A 20,901-nucleotide genomic window follows, 5' to 3' on the forward strand; every position below is an offset into this window, starting at 1 on the left:
AGAGCAAATAGTTTGGTTACAACAATAAATTTTCTAATTTGATTCAAATATTAGCTTTAACACACACACACACACACACACACACACAAAATTCAAAACAAGTAGCTCCTTTCTGAGGAGTTAAGAGCATGTTTGATTGTAACAGCTGCACCCTGAATATTCAGATTTTCCAATACTAAAAGTCCACAAATGCTGTAGCTGCCGATCTGAACTGATATTAACTTCAGAGTAGAGAAGATGCAGTATTTCCATTCATGTGACATCTTTTCTTACTTATAGGATACTTACATCCTACTCCTAGGCCAGCCCAGGGAAAGACCTTGGCAAGCTCAGTGCAAGGCATCACTTCTTGTGCCCCAAAGCTAGTTCAATTAATGGCTTTATAGATCCAGCTTTCACTGCAGTACTTCTTGCAGCAATTACTATTTAGAGAACTTGCTTTGCAAACAAGAGTGTACTGTTTCATTGAGATAATAGGGCTGTGGGTAGATTGTTAAAGAGCAATCAGCAAAACAGGATTGGTAATGAATCTGATGAAACTCTCTGTTTGACTTACAATATCTATTTTGGAGCTAAGTACGTGCTTGGTATAATAACATTACTGATGCCTCATCTCATTTTCTGTTTCAAGGACTCTTTATTTCTTGGGCTCAGAGAGCGAAGTTTATTTGACTTCTTACGTGACAGTGGAGCCTTTTCTATCAAAGACATTGGTCAAATCAGAGCTCTTAGCAACAGCACTCCTGGCTTAGGGCTGAAGACTAAAACACCTTTTGCAGATAGGGCTAGAAAGTGGCCAGGTAATATTCCATAATCTAGAAACGTAGATGGTAACTTTGAACTCAACAGTTTTGTAAGGAAATGGCTATGAAAGATGCAAATTCATCATAGCATTGACATTTGCTTAGTTTTGACAAAAAACCTCTGCCATAAAATAGTGTTAATATTTCAGATGCACACTTTCAAGCTATATTCAGGTCCTCTTCATTCGAATATACAGAATAACAGAATTCCATAAGTAAAAAAAAGATATTAATGAGAACAGGTATTACTCAAGAGGAAAAAATAACAGATTCACTTCCAAATTTGTTTCCTTGTTCAGCTGGATAATACTCGGCTAATAAAAATGCATTACGTCTGGCACTACATCTCCTGTGTTAGAAAGACAGACTATTAGAAAAACAGACTGCTACATATGTTTATTCAGGAATTGAGTATTTTATACATCGGCTAATTCCTTTTATTATATTAACATTTGTAATTTTGCAACTTAGCTAAAGACCTGCAATTTAACCTTTTCCATTGATTTGTCTTCTTGACAAATAAAAATTATTTTCTTCAGAAAAACAATGCACGGTGTTTATTTCTTGAATTCCTCTGAGGAGTATCTTTATCAATGACCGGCACAAGGGGATCAATTGCACCCTCAGCAAGTTTGCAGACAACATGAAGTTGGGTGAGCGTGTTGATCTGCTGGAGGGTAAGGTTCTGCAGAGGGATCAGGACAGGCTGGATTGATGGGCCAAGTCCAGCTTTATGAGGTTCAACAAGGCTCAGTGCTGGGACCTGCACGTGGGTCACAACAACCACACACAACGCTACAAGCTTGCGGCAGAGTGGCTGAAAAGCTGCTTGGCAGAAAAAGATCTGGGGGTGCTGATGATCACTGAAGATGAGCCTGCTTGTGCCCAGGCAGCCAAGAAGACCAACAGCATCCTGGCCTGTATCAGAAACAGCATGGCCAGCAGGGCCAGGGCAGTGATCATACCCCTGTACTTGACACTGGTGATGCTGCACCTCAAATCTTGTGTTCAGTTCTGGGCCCCTCACTACAAGAAAGACATTGAGGTGCTGGGGGGTGTCCGAAGAAAAGCAACAAAGCTGGTGAAGGGAAAGAACAAGTCTTAGAGGAAAGGCTGATGGAACCGGGGTTTTTTAGTCTGGAGAAAAGGAGGCTCAGAGGGACCTTCTCGCTCTCTGATAAGTGGATAGAGTAAGATGGGTGTCAGTGTCTTCTCCCAGGTAAGAAGCAGTAAGGTAAGTGGAAATGGCGGCAGGTTGTGCCAGGGGACATTGACTGAATATTAGGAAAATTCTTTTCTCCAAAAGGGGTGTCAAGCATTGGAACAGGCTGCCCAGGGAAGTGGCTGAGTCACCAACCCTGGAGGTATTTAAAAGATGTGTAGATGTGGTGCTTAGGAACACAGTTTAGTGGCAGACTTGGCAGTGCTGGGTTAAGGGTTGGACTCAATGATCTTTAAGATCTTTTCTAACCTAAATGATTCAACGATTCTATAATTCTTGGAATAAAGGACATTTGCATGATGTATATGATTACACAGACTATGTATTGATTCAATACTGTAAATCCTATCGTTTGTATTAGGGACATTTCATCCAATGGTCTCAATGCTCTATGCCTTGAGTAAGCACAATGACAGGTGTCTCCAACTACTAAACCTCAGTTTAAACAAACATATGTACTAGGAAGCCTTCATTTGAGAACAATGGTTACTCTTCCACCTCACTGATTTCTACCAGAGCTTGGCAGGCTTAGGTCATTTTCAGTGTCAGTCTCAAAAACAACCTGTCCCAAGAGCCCCACATGGAAAAATGGCAGTTCAGTAATTCTGCCCAGTGAATGTTTCTGATCAGAAGGCTGGATTTCATGCATAAATACATATGCAATTATTTGTATATGGTGCAATTAAACCCAAATTGTCAAATTTCTCCATCTCATGGTTATTTCAGTAGGCTGGGCTTGACACTGGGTACTAAATTGTGGAGCAGTCCCCCATCCTTCATGTCTCTTTAGGAAAGCGGATTTTGAGCAGGAGAGGGTTTGCAGGTATCACTCCTGTAACCACTTGAGATCAAGGTTGGATCTCACAGGCAGGCAAGCTTGCAACTAGCGTGTCCACTTGGATCCAGGTACTGGAAAGTCCCACATTTTGAAAATGTTATTTGTTGTCATCAGCGTCCTCAACCTCAACCCTGCTGTGTCAACTTATGTTACTGTAAAACATTATAGTAATTTTTCACTATGTGAATGTGTAATAGTACTGTTGAGAAAATTACTAAGTAAAGATATATAAAAAGTCTTCAGGGAGTCTTCTGAAGTCAGCTGATAGCACTAAAAAAAATTCATGGACAGAGACCTTTTTCACACTTCAGCTACACAGACTGTAAATTTCACCACCTCTATCATTCATCATTCCTAGTTCCTACATTAGAACAGCTCTGCTTGCTCCTGGGAACAAAAATACATGCCAAGACCCCAGGACAGTATGCAGCTGAACAATACTGATTGTGCCTAGGCTCAGAAAAGAAGGTGATACATCAGACTATGATATCAGAACATCTGTTTTTTTTCTTTGGCAGAGAGTTTGACAAGAGCAGCTTTATTTAAGTTTCCCCAAACAGCTTAAAACTGGCAAAGTACAATCCAGAGCAGCAGTCAAGCCCTTAGGAGCTCAGCAGTCCACACTTCTTAAACCTGCACGTACACTGAAATGTCAGTGTACTCAGATATTTAAAAACTCTTTATCAATATTATAAATTATTCCAAGAGTAAACTTAGGTGTTGGTTTTTGGTTTTTCCATTTAAAAAAGTGTTGTTCCACACTTTTACATATGCATGATTTGATTCATAATATAATTCAGATTAATAAAATGCTTTATGAAAAATAATTATATATAAATATGTATCACACTACTGAGAAGCCTTGCTTTCTTTGATAACAGTAGCGAGTGCCTCAACCTTTTTCTTTTCAACGATTACTCTTTGCATAAAATATTTAAATATTCACCATCTGATAGAGACAATGGGAATAACTGTGGCCTGGTTGAGGGCAAATTATATTTGACTTTATGGAAAAATAGCAAAATACAGCTGCTCAGGATTATTCAGAGTAGAAACTATGTAATATTGGTGTTCAAACCAATGATGAAAATATTTTAGTGAAAATTAGGATGAGAATTTGTGAATAATTAAATATATATTTTATTTCATTTTAGTCTTAAAAATATAACATTCTCAAAATAGCAACTAATTCCATGGACTGTACACTATTAATCATAAAACTCACGGAAAGGATGTACGAGTTCATTAGTGTATGTCTTTGCAGTGATGGAGAATTTTTGCTGTGAATGAGTGTTCTTTACCGTACATTTTTATTGCTGTCTAGTCTGGTTTTAAATGTTCCACATGACTGGGATCTCCAATTTAATATGGCATGCTATTATACAGCCTAGTAAGTCTCACTGTCAGAAAGTGTTACTTGATTTTCAGTTAAAATTTTACCTTCTTATCACATTTCTAGTTTTGCATTTTTTCATATTTCCTGAAGAAATTCTATCTATCTCCAGTGCCAGAACTTGTCAAGTGCCTAAATAGGTCTTTACACAAGTATTTGATTATATTTCTTTCAAAATACATATAGTATTTCTAGATCTAGACCAGTATTATTATCAGCCAATTTGTGTATACGTAGTAAGATTATATATACTTAGCTTTTTAGCATTTTCTTATACAATATAAAAAAGTTGTCACTTCCTTACAGAAAAGCTTGAAAAATAATTACAAAATATTTTTAATGCTTTCTCTATATTAATTATTAACTGCCCATGAGAACTCAAGAAGATTAGCATAGTGGCATGCTTGTGATAAGAACTTGGGGGGACAGGTATATGGGTAGAGCACTCACTAATTACTCGTCCTGTTCTTAGGAAGAACCATGCTTAGAATATGCAGTGATGGACTGGACATTGTGTGCATCGCCCTTCATATACCAAGTTCACTTCTGCCATGACTAAGTTATCCACAGGCTGTTTTAAGGCTTAGTATTAGGGCTTGACTTTCCTCTTGTTAGTGACTCAAACCCAAGTAAGGCTTAACATGGGTGGCAGGAGAAAATGGGACTGAGTGCAGATTTGAATCATGCTTGACTGACAGTGCTTCTAACCCAATAAAAGACCTGTCTGCTTCTCTTAGTCACACTGCTTAAAATTTTGTCAGAGAAAAACCTGTGCTACATGCCAAACTTCACACTGGAGAAAAGCAGCTAGTTATACTGGGGAACACCCTTATTTCATGACTACCTGTCCTTATCAACCTGAAATACAGCACAACTGCCTTGACTTTTCTTATTCCAGGAGACTGTGACACCTGTGGCATCCACTAAAACTCATGGGAACACGGGTTTCTCCATCAGAGGCTAAAAAAAAGTTAGGAATAATCTTTGGCACGCAACTGTTCCTGATATTATGATAATGTTGCACAACCAAAATGATATTAAAACTAAATTGATGTGGGGTTTCTGAACAAGATTTGCTGGTGCATCAGAAATGGAAATCATCTGATCAGGTGCATTTTGTGACACATTGTGAGATTCAATAGTGACCTAAAAATAGTGACCTAAAAATTTTGGTCTGAGTCTTCACTCATTACAGTATTGACACAATAAACCAATATTATGGGTGAAGTTCTGAAGATATGAGTACTAATTCTCTATGTGATAGCAGGGTAGAACAGCTAAAGATTGTTATATTCAGAAAAAAATGTGACATCAGACTCATGAACTTGGCTTTTGATAAGGAATATAAAGATACTGTAAAAGTAAAAATGCAAAAAGAGAAAACCCCTCAGAAATCACTCAGGCAGCAATATAAGCAAAAGATTATAGTTGTGATATCATATCAGTTATGTAACAAACTAAGAAGCCAAATACCTCTTGTTAATGCTTCTTACTGAGCAGCTAATCTCTATAAAGCTTTCAGATGCTCAGATTCGCTCAACACCGAATTGTTTGCCAACCCTGACACCTTCTAAAGTCATGCCAATATGGAATTTATATGTTGGGCAATTAGTATGGGAGATACTGAAATAACTTAAGTATCGAACACCAAAACACAGATCCCCAAAAGTCCTATTCACCTGTCCAACAGATATAGGCATACATTCTTGCAGTAAAATTTTCTGATCACCACTGGACATGAACAAAATCAAAATCTTGTAAGTGACCAACTTACAAGCATAGTCTACATGGAAAAGAAGGGCCATGTGAAGAGTACTGATGTAATAATTAAGATTATTGTTAAGAATAAGGGGTTGTAAGACACAACTGGGTTGTTGCACTCCCAGATTAAGATTCTTCCTCTGCCTGGGAAAATCTGAAATCTTATCCTTTCCCAGAGATTCATGTTCTAACCAACATATAATTGATTTTGGGAATCTATTATTCCTTTTCTAGTTTGTTCTACTTCATATAAATTCATTATATATTAATTGGACAGAAGTACAACAGAAGCTTCTGTGTCCAAGGTGAGTGTTGCAATCGTCTGACAACTAAAGCATGTGTTATCTCCAGCCCAATAAAAAATTTTTTTTTTTCCATATAAATCAGAGCAGTTTCAGTTAGGAAGACTGGGAAATGCCCAGTTCTGTAGTTCGTACCGCAATAAGAATTTAGAAAAGAACAAGTAGATTAATGAGTATTCTTGCATTCAGTATATTCAGTATTTTTCTAGTTAAATGTTTTAGGATCTGATGGCGTCTACACAAATAAATTTTCATCTTGTGTGATAGTGTCTAGTCTAGTATAACTGATGGCCTTGAAAGTTAAGCATCAGTGGAGCATTTCAAAATCACACAGTCATTTCAATTAATTAAGTCAACAAGGTAAAATACAAACGTATTTTTTCCTGCTAAACATTTATCTTCTCTTTGTCAGCAGCATAAGAAAGATTAAGTTTTTCAGAGAAAAACACTAATATTATTTATAGGAAAAAAGACATTTTGTCTTGGCAACATTAGATGGCCAACCACAAGACAAAACTTTTAGAAACCAAAGATGATACTAAAATTTGTCAATATCCTTCTTCTGCTGGGTGGCTCAGAACTGGAGGCTGTAACATAGTGCTGTGTAATGGGAGATAATCACTTCCTGTGGTCTCTAGCTCTGCCCCTGCTCATGCAGTCCAGGAAGCCCTTGACTTTTGCTGCTGCCAGGGTCACTGCTGGCTTATGCTCTGCTTGCTGTGCACCAGCCTCCAGGGCCTTCTCCATAATACCGCTCCAAGCCAGGCAGAATCAGTGTCTGCTGGAACCAGGGGCACCTTCTTTCCAGGAACAGGATGCTGCATTTATTCTTTTTGAATGTCATAAGGTTGGACCGTTCCTTAGACTGTCTAGGTTCCTCTGAATGTCAGCCTTTAATGGTACCACCAAATTGGTATCACCTGCAAACTTAGTGAGCAAGCATTCTGCCATTTCTTCTAAGCCATTGGCAAAGTTATTAAAATGGACCAGTCCCAGCACAGACCCCTGCAATACCTACTACTGGCCTTCATGTAGGGTGCAACATATTAGTAACTACCTTCTGAGCCTGACCATCCAGGCAGTTTGGGTTTTTTAGGTATCTATCTCATTGTCTCATTGTAAGTCTTAACTAGAGCTGAGCTTTGGCTTTCCTGACACAGGAAGCCCAACAAATTTCCTGGCCTAGACAATCTTTCTAAATTACTTTTCTGTAGCCTGTCCTTGATTCCAAATCTTCTATACTTTGCATTGGAGCTTTGTCACATGTAACATGCTCAGATGAGTCATGCTACTTCCTAGGTAGCAGGATAGATCATTCCTGCATTTGGAGGGTATTGTCCTTAAACACCAGTAAGGTTCCACCTTACTCACTGAGCTCAAAGCATGCTTATTTGATTCTGTCTTCTCTAAAACACCTGATTATAGTGAAACCAAAGCTTTTTTCTCTTAGCTGCACAAAAAACTTGAGACCATGTCCCTCCAAACTCCAGGAGAGAAAAAGAAAAAAAGAATGAGACATATTTGATACCTATGAATCGATCTGCCAAACTTGCGGATGCCCATACATTATGTGATTGGGGCACTATGAGAAAAGGAATATATTCCCTGTTCGGATTGTTCCCTTTTAGTGTAGATTTTATAAAACGAAATGAAATTCTGTTAAATTTAGTAATGTTCATGTTGAAGGCCTCTCAAACAACAGAGTTTAGAGAAGCCTCTGTCTTTGATCATCCTTCCAATTTTCTCCAAGGAGATTAAAATCTATTAATCTTGCAGCATATGTATGTGTGGTTCATGTTTTTTATGAGCTTAGCTTGTTTGCTAGCATTTATCACTCTGATGTCTAAATAACAAATTTGTCAACTTTGAATGGGCTCATGAAAAGGCTGTGGTACAGAACTATCACTAAGGCACCAACACCCCTATGCACTATCCTGCAAAAGTGTTTTCCTAAAAAAAAAACCCAAAATTAAATACATACTACTATCCTGTTATGTTTAAAGGTTTTTGGGGAGACATAAACTCTCTTCAGAACTGTACTATAAAAATACCTTTTGAAATGTTTATCATGTTTTTTTCTAAATATATTTATCAGCCTTAGCATGGATACAACTTGTTTCCATATATTTTACAGAGAAACAGTTGTTAATGTTTTATGTATTTTTTACAATTAGGATTGAATGCTTTTAAAGTATTAGCTAAAATTACAATATGTATTAATAATATTAAATATAATAGTGTAATCTCTTCATAATATATATAGAACATATAACTAAGAAATTAAAGAAGTTTTATCACAGCTGACAGATTAGTATTTGCCACATAACTGATGACTGCATAGCATAATATTTCACAATTACTTTTAAACTCTTCCCAATAATGGGAGTGTTTAATTGCATAAATAGGGTATATAGGAATCAAGTGATTTCCTAAATAGCAAATACTAATCAAGCTTGGAACTCAAGAACCATAAAAATCTGAGAATATATTGTTAACTTTCTTTTCCAAACAATAACCAAAAACCTGCAGGCATAAATGCTCAATTCCATCAGGAAAATGGTTCAATGACAGTATGGATAATTTCTAGGCATTACAGTTAAGTCATTATTTAATTGGGTATGTCACAAATACAGGTTCTTTAACAGGGAATTAGAAAAACCCTCATTACCCTGTCATTCATAGTCCACCCTGTGAAAAAATGCCAGCCTGCACTATTTGAACTGTTATTGCACTGCTCTTGATGCCAAGGAATAAGGACATTGTCCTTCAGTGGATGATCAAGACACTTGGTGCCTTCCTCATAGATAACTAGTATGAGATAGAAGTTCTTAGAAGTGGATTTTCTGATGCTATTTTGTTTTTTTTTTTAGTTTTGACTGTTATTAGAGAAGAAATATCCAGATTCGTACAAACAAACCAAACTAACATAAAATAATTCTTAAAAAACCTTAAGAATATAAATCTGAGCCACACAGAAAAGTTTTAAGTTATTCTCAGACATTCATGATGTGCAATCACTAAGTGTACATCTTCCCTGCGAATTTCATAAAAGAAAAATTATACGTGATCTAAGATGTTCTGCATTGTATTCTGTATGACAATTAACAATGCTAAAAAGAATTTATCTTTCCACTGTCTTTCAGGTGAAAGAAACTTGATGGGCAGAGCTAGTAACTGTATTAGCAAGTAGGACTTAAAATTAACCTACTTTAAGAGAAATTAGAGTATAGAAACACTTCTATGAAGATAAAATGGCCTTAATTTAGTGACAGAAGCATAATAATGAGAGATAATGAGAACTTAACACTTTCTTCAGTAGCAGGGGCAGATTTTACAATTACTGTTTTTCTCGAAACAAGTCTATTCAAATCATCTGTGTATCATGATTGCATGTTAGGAACAAATTAGCTTAGCTTTAATATTCAGTGATACATTTTATTGCACTGTGACTAAACCTACATCTTGCAGACTTCTGAGAGTTACCCTTTAATCTACTACATGCAAAATTACATTATAAATATTAAAATATATATGACAGTGGAAAGATTACATTTATTCCTGAATAATACAGCTGCTTAGCCTCAAGCATGATGCAGTAATAACTACCTCTGAGCTATAATTAATTAGTCAAATAAATTGTAAAATTTTAGATGCTGATAATCAGAAGAAGGAATCTACTAAAAACCAGCACCTGTCAGCAATAGTTTAAGAATTCAGTATGAGATAAAATTATATCAAACACGTTTATAACACATATAAACTAAACAGATACTTTGAAACAACAGTAAAATACACTCTCTTAGAATGATTATGATTTAACTCAATATAAGGTGTCAACAACCTCAGTAGTTTAAAGATTATCATCAATACAGAAATTAAAGGAAGTATGTTCAAATATAGGCATTTCTTACATACTTTCAACTGAAGTGCAAATTACAGTTGGGAAGGAATTAAAACAACTATCTATTACACACAGAAAAGCTCATGCGCGTACAAAATAAGTGAAGTGGTAAGGCAGGGAAGAGAATATGAAAAAAATAGAAAATTAAAGGGGACACTTACTGGGGAAAACCACATCACTTTAAGAATCCAAATTGTCAAAGAAAAATTCACAACTAGGATGATAAGCAGGAGGAGAACAAACAGGTAGAGGCAACGCTTTCTCCAGCCATAAATTCCGATTTTGTAGACATACTCATTCTTCGGCCTCTCTAGGCTAGTGCCTGGTGTTGTTGTAGTGTACTGTTCACGTACCATCTGCTATGTAAAGAAAAAAATGCAGTGCTTAGTTGTTTGAGTTAAATTAAAATACATAAAACCCCAGGGGAAATATCAACATATAACTGTAATAACAAATCACTATACACTAGAAATTCGTATGAAGTTTTACACAGAAAACATTTTCATCATGTCCCATTCAAACTACACTTACATGCAACTTCTTGGTACACGTGATGTTTTAATATACAAACTGCATCAATTCCCATTTTCAGGAGGCTTAAATTTATTTTATTCTATATAGAATGACAACACTTTCCCCCCTTTTTTCATAATACTCTATCCCATCACAAAATATTTCATTGTGTCAGATAATAATCTTATAATAATCAGATAATAATCAGATAATAATCTGTGGCTCACAGAACAATATTATATTTCTGTAAAAATAGTTACAAGTGGTAATGGTACCTTGTAAGCCCAGGTTTAAAACACTTCTACATATTCCTGCAATTTAGTAATAAAATGCATTTTTTGTGTTGCAAAACACTGGAATGTCAAATATGTTAAGCTTCAGAATGTGTATATAAATACATGAAGTGTTTCTTAATAATGTAAAGAATATTATTTCTCTATTTATATTTAAACATATGTTAGCAATAAAACCATTACTTACTGGATTTAAACAACTTCCTTCACTTTATATTTCTTAAAGAACCATGCTTTGAATTTAAGAAATAACAACAGATTGCACTAGTTAAAACTAAGTTAAAAAACTAGTTAGAACTAGTTAAAACTAACTTTGACCTTTTACAGCACAGAGATCACCAACAACTTAAGCCATTCATTAAACCTTACAATTTTAGCCAAGTGAATAAAATCTTAGCAGGTGAAGCTGCTTATCTAGGAAAAAGCTGGCAACATCTGTCTCATTTCCACCAATACAAAACAGAACAACCCACTCCACCATGTTTTGACCATGGATGTCAAAATAAAATATGTATTGTAAGTTCAAGCACTTCCCATGAGGGAGGTGTATCCACAGGTATCTTACATCCAAAACACGATCCAATTTACTACAATAAAATGTTCCAAATGAGAGTGCCTTCAGACAGGTTTCACACAAGGTCTCCTCTCAATTCTGAATTTACTCCTAGGAATGAGAACACTGTGCTCTGCCCAGACAGCTTTCAAAACATGATTAAAGTACATCTTTGTCCAGCTGCTGGATTTACCCTAAGTCATTAAAGACACTCTTTTCGAGTCTCCTTCAGAGCCACCCTGTGTCTGTAAAAACTTGTGGGTCTCAGTTCTAACCCTTATCTTTAGGAAGATACCATCTTTTGCTCCTGTAGCTTCCTATCAAACTACAAGACAGAGAATGCAGTATAAGTTCACAATTGAACAGATGTAGCTCATGCATCATCTCTTTGCATATATACAGGAATTTTCTTATTTCTGAACTTCCACTCAAAAATCTTTTCATTTGTTGTTTACTTACGTTAAAAAATGAGACTTGATCATCAGTAGTTCATAATCTGTGCTACAGCCATTATGAGACAATATTCTGATGATTTTTTTGCTGCTATGTTTCAGTTGTCATGATACTGCTTATATAAATCTTTTCAACTGCTGAAAATACTGAAAATAGTATAATGATTTATTAGTGGGAAATCACAGATTCTGAAATAACTTGGCTTAACATTACTGCACTGTAGATTTACAAGATGTTACTTGATATCACCACATGAAATATGCTAATCATAGTATAACAAACCATACCACCCACACAGAAGTTGCCCTTTATCTTAAACCTACTTTACTATCTTCTGCCAATGGCTTTCAAAAAATGATTAAAAAGACCTTTACCCTTACTTCCACACAGGAAGTATATACCCTAACATGGTTTATCCTCTGAGTTTCTTACCGTTTTTTGCATTACACATACTTGTTAAGTGCCAGTTTTACAAGAAAGAAGATAGATTACAGCTACAGAAAGTGCCATCCTAACAGAAGTCCTCTTCACAAGACAGACTGCTCTGTTCCTTGTGTTGCTATTCGCTGCATTTTCAAGTTAAATTTTACAGTAGAAATGCCATTTGATAAAGAGTAAATTAATTCTCAGATCTTCATGTTTTCTATCAGCCTCATCATGGTAGTCTCTGAGGCAGGAATTCATCTTACAATGTTAAGATACCAACAATTTAGCCTTCAGTATCTGAGCCAGTCAACCTGGACTCCCTTTATGGTTAATGAAGATAAAGCTGCCCCTTCTGGGAATTATTTATCTGACTTATTTCAGATTTTTAGACATCCAATGACTTGCTCCTTAGATGTGTTTAACTTCTCTATAAAAACAGAAATAAAGAAAGCCTTGGACGATTTTTTTATATGCACATGCCTCCATGTTTTAAGACATAAGCATTTGATCAAATTAATTCCAACCAGAATGATTTCCAGAAGCATGTAATTTAACAAGAAGATAGGATTATTTTGATTCTTGTTCTCTGTTCCATTTTACTCCGTTGTAAAATGTTTGCTGTGTGAGTTGAGGGTTTTATATATAATTTATTATGTACTGCTGTTTAATGAGGTGAAGCCAAAATCCATTATGCTTTTCACCAAAAAGCCTGTGCATTTTGCGATTGTTTTTATTCTTTCAGAAATTTCACAGGGGACATCTCCCAGCACAGCACTGTTTTCTGCACAAATTACTTTTTTCTGATAGAAAACAGTTCTGTTGCTCCTGAGCATTATTAATACAACCAAAAATTATTTTGGTCCTACCAAATGGGTAATGGTGGCCTAGACAGCTGACTGCTTTGGAAAGGATTTGTCTACTTAATATCATATTTCATAATTTTTAAGCAAATTAGTGGCCCAGTACCAAGTATTACAGAGGAAATCCTTTAAGAATTCATACTGTTGGACTGTCTCTCCTGGAAAAATCATCTTTTCATATTACTGACTTATACATTCACAAGCTGAAATCATACAGGAAAGTAATCTCAGACCTATCTGGAGAAGTCAGAGAGAAATTTTTCTATAGGTTTGGGTTGTTTTAGGAAGCTGGGCTGAAAGGAAACCCTGAGACAGGCAGATCTCATAGTGACTGGTGAAGTCTGCCAGGATTCAAGAGAGATTTTTAGAAGGAAAAAACCAGATATTTAGAACTATGATAAAAAATGTGATTTGTAAATGTAATAAACATGAAATTGTAAGTTGATTGTTTAGGAGTAAACTAAACACACGCAAAGAAGAAAGTAGTTACTTAGACACCTGGTTGTACACAAGTTAGTTGGAGAAGCAAGCAGTCTGCAGAATGAACTATGACTTCAGTAACTGTTACCTTTATATTCTGTTACAAAGACGGCACACAGTGCTGAACTACGATGAGTAACAACAATCCTGGCAACTGATAGTGCAGATAAAATGGCAACTGGGTTTCAGAATGAAAAATCTGACATCATTCAAATGGGCCATGAAAACATGCTTTCATTAGGTCAGCCGTACCATAATAATAAAAACACTTATTTGGAAGTGGAATTTCTTGGTGTTCCTACCCAAGGGTCCACACAATCATAAGGCAAATAAAATTAAGATCAATTACTCGCATGTTCCGTATGGATTTCTGTATATATGGCCATAAATCCAGGGATTAAGCTTTATTATGGTAGTCTCCTATTAAAAGCATTTTCCAATGGTCATCATTTGTTTTACTGGGATCTATTTTTATCATATTCTTGCCTATTTGCTAATTTCAAACAGATACTGAATGCTAATTAGCTGCCAAAAGATTTGTGATAGATTTTAAATGATAGACATAACTTGTGAGCTACTCGTACACTGCAGATATTTTGATCACGTGAGATGTGTTGCACATAATGCATGAAATTCATGCCTACAGGAATACATATATGAGTGCCAATGAAATGCTTTTTACACTGTGTTACTAAAGGTGCCCTCTAAAAATATGTAGCCATGGTAGAACATTTCGTTGGTTCTATTCCACCTTTTCCCATGCAAGACTTGGAGACTGGCCTCTGTGAACTTCATGATTCAGAGATCCAGGATATTTTTATATCAGTACCTAGATATTGAAAACTGTCCATCAATAATGTTACGATTTGATTTAGGTCAGTTTGGGTGTCAAGTTCAAAATGACATTATGACATCTCTGGATTATTCATCTAAGACAGCTGAGTTTTGAAGAAGGAATTTGCAAATCTATCAGTAAGTCCGCTTGGGAAACAAGTCTGAGTAGAAGCTTGTAAATCGTATTATTTTCAGGAATTATTTGTGTGTAGAGAATACTATTTCAATTAAAATAAGCAATTTCAGTCTGTTTCAATTGCAAAAATATTTTCATTGTTGTTCATAAATGGCTGTTATTTTATTGAACACAAATAAAATTCTCCTTAAAGCATAGCTCAGAACTGTATTACTCAAGTACTTTGTCATATTGTCACAACTATCAATATTAAACTATCAGAAAGCATAATATAAATATGCAACTAGTTAATTAATACTAATAATCAACTATAACTCCATTAATAATTACGTAATTATTAACATTTTACATTTTTTAACTGTTTCAAAATTTGTTGGGATTTTGAGCAGAGACAAAAAGCTAAGCACTCAAGAAAACCTTTTCAAGTAAAAATTAAGGGGCTTCACAAAGAAATCTGTACCACTGATGCTCATACTACACGTTCTTTTGAAAGGAACTTCAGTCACCAGTGCTTCTACTCTCTGTACAAGAAGTATATTCATTTACATGCAAGAAAATTCATAGTAAGTGTGGGAATGAAAGAGGTGATAATGCCAAGCTAAAACAGTTCAGTAGAAAGACCATTTTAACAATTTAGACTAAATTCTTGTGCCATTATAAATTGTAAACTGAAATAAAACAACGTGCAACTCAGGCAAGCAAGAACTACTTTTACAATCTGCATACAGTATCTTCATGGAAAAATATGTTCATTAACATTGGTTTATACAATGCATTGGGCTAGATGGGTATTATTATATAGAATGAACTTGTGTCTTCACACTTTGGTGGCACCCAGGTAGGCACACTTCTGTCTTTCTGGAGGACAGAAGCGGTTCACTGATTAATGTCCTGGGTTCAGAAGTAGCAGTCATTTTTCTCCTTCTTAGTAGCTGGTGCAGTGCTGTGGTTTTGACTTTCAGCCTGGGAACAGCGCTGATAACACGGATGTTTTTAGTTGCTGCTCAGTAATGTTTAGTCTGACCAAGGACTTTGTGAGTGTCATGCTCTGCCAGGGAGGAGGGGAAGCCAGGAGGAAGCAGAGACAGGACACCTGACCCAAACTAGCCAAAGGGGTATTCCATACCACAGCATGTCATGCCCACTATATAAACTGGGGGCAGTTACCCGGAAGGGCTAGACCTCTGCTTGGTCGGGCTGGGTATTGGTCAGTGAGTGGTGAGCGGTTGTGTTCTCTTCCCTTGTTATTTCCTTTATCATTATTATTATTGGTGGTAGCAGCAGTGATTTGTGTTATACCTTAGTTACTAAACAGTTCTTATCTCAACCCATGGGAGTTACATTCTTTCGATTCTCTCCCCCATCCCTTCGGGAGCTGGGGGAGGAAGCGGGGGGGGAGTGAGAGAGCTACTATGTGGTTCGAATTACTGACTGGACTTAAACCACAACAAATAATCAACAGAAAACAGGACGAGTGACAAAGGAAAAATAGTTGAGGCAAAGCTGTCATTCAACAGAAAAAGATAAGAGAATAAAAGAAACCTTTGGAATCCATATGGAAAAGCTTTCAAGAAAAAAAAAACAAAACCAAAAATTAATTCCTTTCAACCCTCCCTTGTTCCAACATCTTATATTTAATCTTGCCCAACTTTGCTTTGCTGAGATGTGTATATTATATAGTGTATTACAGTTTGAATTGTAAACTTCTGTCATCAGCTAAAAAGAGCTGGATCCCTGCAGCATAATTTGTGGAAACAGGCAAAGAAATTCATATGGCCTGGTTAACTGTTTACATCCCCTGCAGTGAAAATTTACATAATAACTGTGACATGGTCAGAATTATAAGCTTTGCACATTTTAAGTACCAATGCAATAGCTGAAAGGTAGATACTGACAGCATAGCATGAAGTGCTTTATTAAAAATGATTGTCTAATACCTGTGTATTTTTCACTATCATTTACAGTAAAAAAAAGTTTTAAAAACATTTTCAGTCCTTCAACTTGATTATTTTTTCTCCTTTAACAAACTCCCCAAACGTTAATTAGATCAGATGCATCCTTCCGAATCAAGAGGCCAAGAAAAAACATTAGACAGATTCTTTTTGTAAATTATTTTTAATTTTTGCAGGGTTTTTTATTCGCTATCATTTCAAGAAGTAGCTAGTTTCTGTATGAGAAATCCCATCTTTCATGCAAAATGCTTTAAAATGCTTTAATTAAAAAAAAAAAAAAGTGAATCTTCTCTCTTTGAAACTCAGTCACCATCTCAGTTATATTTCCTCGAGCAACATCAAGTAGTGTTATGTGGAAAAAAAAAAACAAAATTAAAATCTCACAATTATTTACTTTCTTGAGATTTCAAACATATACGTTACTCTGACTTGGCAGACAACAAAAACCTTTTCAAGAATACAAAGAAATTAGAAGAACGGATGTAGAAGTGATTGGATGATGATGTGGATGTGACACCGACATCTAAATGAGTGCCTCATCCACAAAGCTATTGTCTAGACCTCATGGAGTTCTATTATTACAGATTTCAGAAAACAGTCTTCCAGGAGAGAGAAAAGAGCAGTCTGGACAGCCATTGTTTTCACCTAACAATGAAAGCCTGAGATCAAATAATGGAGTCAAGATCACTTAAGTATACCCTTACTTATTGTTCCCTGTGCAATGAACTTTTATAGTGTCAATGTGGAACAAACTGTTTTGTCCTGTTGAATGTAATTCAGTGTTTCTCACTAGGGATTACTACAAAGACATTTTAAAAACGTTAAATCTAGAACAGGTAATTAATCTTTTCTTAGTAATACTTTTTCTATTCTTCAACCCCTTTGAGAAAAGGTATCTCAAAAAAGACATCTCAAAAAAGTTTTATTATTTTGAGGAGATGATAAAACTGTGATAGTGAATATTTTCATTTAATAAACCTAATTGTGAAATACATTTTGCCCTCTGAAGTCCAATACATTTTTTGCCCATAGTAGTTGCTGTTCAAAATAATCTATTTTTTCGTTGAAGGACTGTAAGTCCACCAGGAAAACAAAAGATGCATAATGTAGTGCAGTCAATATAAGAACAGAAATTATTGCAGGCTCTTCTGGCTGTGAGGTTTCTCTCTCCCTCTCTTCCCTGGACTTCTACTGTGAAGCAGAAGCCAAAATAGATTCATTCCAATAGTTCCCTCTTTTTCTTTAATCATGCATTTAACAAAACATTTATAATTAAGCTAGGTATAAGCTAAATTACTTTAATTATGAGAAATTTAAATTCCCAGTTAAGGCTTTCAACTAACACAAAGAAAGTAGAAGGAGACTGCTTAGTCTGCTTTCTTGTCCTCTACAGCATGGCAGAAAACAGGAGTTTGTTACAGACCGATGGAATACCTGTGTTACTGTGTTCAATTGTTCACGAGGTGATGAGAGCTAGTCTTTGATTCATCATGGAACAGTTTTCCCAGAACAGAACCACAGAATCACAAAACCTGAAAGTTGAAAGGGACTTCTGGAGATCATCTAGTCCTACTTCCTGCTCAAAGCAGGGTTAACTTTGACATCAGAATTGGTTACTTGTTGGGAAAAAAGGTGCAACCACACATTGTCAGGACTTCATTTTCTTCAATAGCTTTAGCATCTCTGAATAGTCCTGCTAAAATCTGATTGTCCACAGTCTCTGTGACAGCCTCACATTCAATTTAATTTTTTTTTTTTTTTTTTTTTTTAAAGTTCTTAAATACTGCTTGGACTCTTCTACTGTTGTGTTACACTTAGCCTATTGGAGTTTGGATCTTTTTTACCCCATTTGATACAACTAATGTGTTTATTAATACCTTCCTGCTTCTAACTGCTTCTCTTGTTCTTTTTAGCTATACTAATTTAGCCATGTCTTTTAAATATGCATTTACCCTAAGCATATGTTTTTATACAGTCACATGCAAAAGGTTGTTTCCTTTTCAGAGGCTGCTTCCTTTCTACATAGTGCCTTTCTTTAACTTCAGAACAATGACTAAGATTCTTCGGCTCTGGTTTACTCTAACATCAACATGGCTGATGTTACAATACACTCCTTGACAACAACAGGAAAGTGACCTTGTGCACTGCTCAGAATTCAGTCAGGAAATTACTCTGCCTCCTGAGGAACTGTTGCCAAACCCAGTCATTTGTGGGATTTAAAAATGCGGTCTGAATGTTGGACCTAATTATGACATTTCTACTACAAGGGTAAAAGGAAAAAGTTTCCTCTCTCATTGTTTCTAATCCACTACAGCAAGCCACAGTCATTGTAATCACCCTGGTCAGGTCACTGGCAATACAGTCTTTAATATTATCAATCATATTTATGTGGTTAATAATATTGTTCTGCTTAGGTTGCACACTTCAGTCCATGAGCATGTTAATAAACTGAGTCTTTGATACAACTGCTTTATCAATCTGTCTTTACAGTAAACTTCTGTTAACAGATGGCATCGCTTGCATGTCCTAGTCTGTCTTTCCCAAACGTTTTTAACTTGGTGTTACTCATTGTTTTCTTTGTCATATTTTCAACATGACTATTCAAGTTAATTTAGTTTCTTAGCTCCTTAAAGCGAAGCATTTTAATTATCCTATTTTAATTATTCCTATTGTGAAGCTATACAAACATGTATAATTTTCTTCTATTTCCAGTCTTCTACCCTCCAATTTAAGTGAGACTGTATTTGTTCATCATATCCTACTGCCAGGTTCTCTTTTATTCTGTAGCTGGGGATGTATGCTTTTTATGACTTCCTTCTTCATACCTTTCCGAATGTGTTCCTCTGTACCATTCAACTTTCTCTCAACATGAAGTTTAAAAAACTCTAATCTTTCTAAAGACCCAGGTGCCTGGTTCCATTTCTGTTAGAATGAAGGTGACATTCCTATTATTGCTTTCCTCCAGTTCAAAAATATTCTTAGCTCCTAAAGAATTTGCTAAGATGAACTGTTTAACTGCCTCTGATTACATGGACAAGACTTTAAATGATAAGCTTTGCAGGATCAGTCTTGAAATAGGTGGAAGAAAGGAACAATTTTAGGCAAGGAATGAGAGAGCTATCTTGTCCTTAGGGAAGGCTTAGTAGAATTACGCTTCTTCTTCTCCTTAAAATTTAATAAAAATCCTATCTTTACGGAAAAGAAGAATAGTGAACATTTAGTCTACTGTGCAAAAGGTTTTCTCACTATAAAGGACAAGTGGTGAGGCACTGGAATGGGTTGCCCAGGGAGGTTGTGAATGCTCCATCCCTGGCAGTGTTCAAGAACAGGTTGGACAAGGCCTTGGGTGATATGATTTAGTGTAAGGTGTCCCTGCCCATGGCAGGGGGGTAGGAACTAGATGATCTTATGGTCCTTTCCAACCCTAACTATTCTATGATTCTATGACAAAGAAAAATTAAACACACAGGGATGACCTGAGGATTTACAAATTATAAATTATAGTCTTTACAGGATTATAAATTACACTGAGATCTGAATAACACATTCTCTCTTACAATTTGATCCTTCCAGGTATTAAAGGTTTTTTTTTTCAGGTAAAAGTGGAGGGTTTCCCTTCAGTTTGCCATTCTTTGGGAGTACTATCGCTTTACAATGCAGCCTAGGTATTACCTGACACTCCAAGAACAGAAGCACAGAGAAGATGGCTGACAAATTTACACAACTTTTATTATAATCTACCTAAGGTTAATTTTGCTCAGTAGGATTTCAGCTCTTTTATTCAGTGGCAGCTAAATTCAGAGCAGACACCACGTTACATTGGATACAGACAAGGCCTTTCTATTCAATCCTTATTACACTAATTTACTGAAAAAGTCTGGCATTGAATTCTTACAGTTGTTCACAAATAACTTAATAAACAACATTCTGAATAAAATATCAAATTACTGAATTTGGTATAACATCAGATATGTAAAATCCAATGACTGCTTTAGTTACCAGACAAGACTACGATAGGTCCTGTCTTCAGCAGATAAATTATGTTTTTATGACATGTGATCTATCCCAGACATCCAATTGTTATTGAAAAAAAAAAAAGAATTAAATCAGACAACACAAAACCAGCTGAAATTAGAAGTTAAACATGACAACTAAACCTACATATTTAGTTAAACCAAGAT

At 35.8% G+C, this 20,901-nt stretch overlaps 1 protein-coding gene across 5 annotated transcripts in view; it reads right to left on the minus strand.

Moving 5' to 3' along the window:
- The window catches only part of SGCG (sarcoglycan gamma), a 126,220-nt gene that overhangs the window by 53,250 nt on the left and 52,069 nt on the right, over nucleotides 1-20,901 (minus strand). For 3 of the 5 annotated variants that reach the window (XM_062615206.1, XM_062615205.1, XM_062615209.1), the window contains one exon: nucleotides 10,382-10,579. In XM_062615206.1, the coding sequence (XP_062471190.1) occupies nucleotides 10,382-10,576 (195 nt within the window). In that variant the 5' untranslated portion in view covers nucleotides 10,577-10,579. The remainder of the gene's footprint in view (nucleotides 1-10,381; nucleotides 10,580-20,901) is intronic. The other 2 variants (XM_062615208.1, XM_062615207.1) reach the window with 1 other exon arrangement.

This window comes from Pezoporus occidentalis, unplaced genomic scaffold (assembly GCF_034315485.1).
Source record: "Pezoporus occidentalis ecotype Australia unplaced genomic scaffold, CSIRO_AGI_Poc_V1 ctg18, whole genome shotgun sequence".
Classification (NCBI taxonomy): domain Eukaryota; kingdom Metazoa; phylum Chordata; class Aves; order Psittaciformes; family Psittacidae; genus Pezoporus; species Pezoporus occidentalis.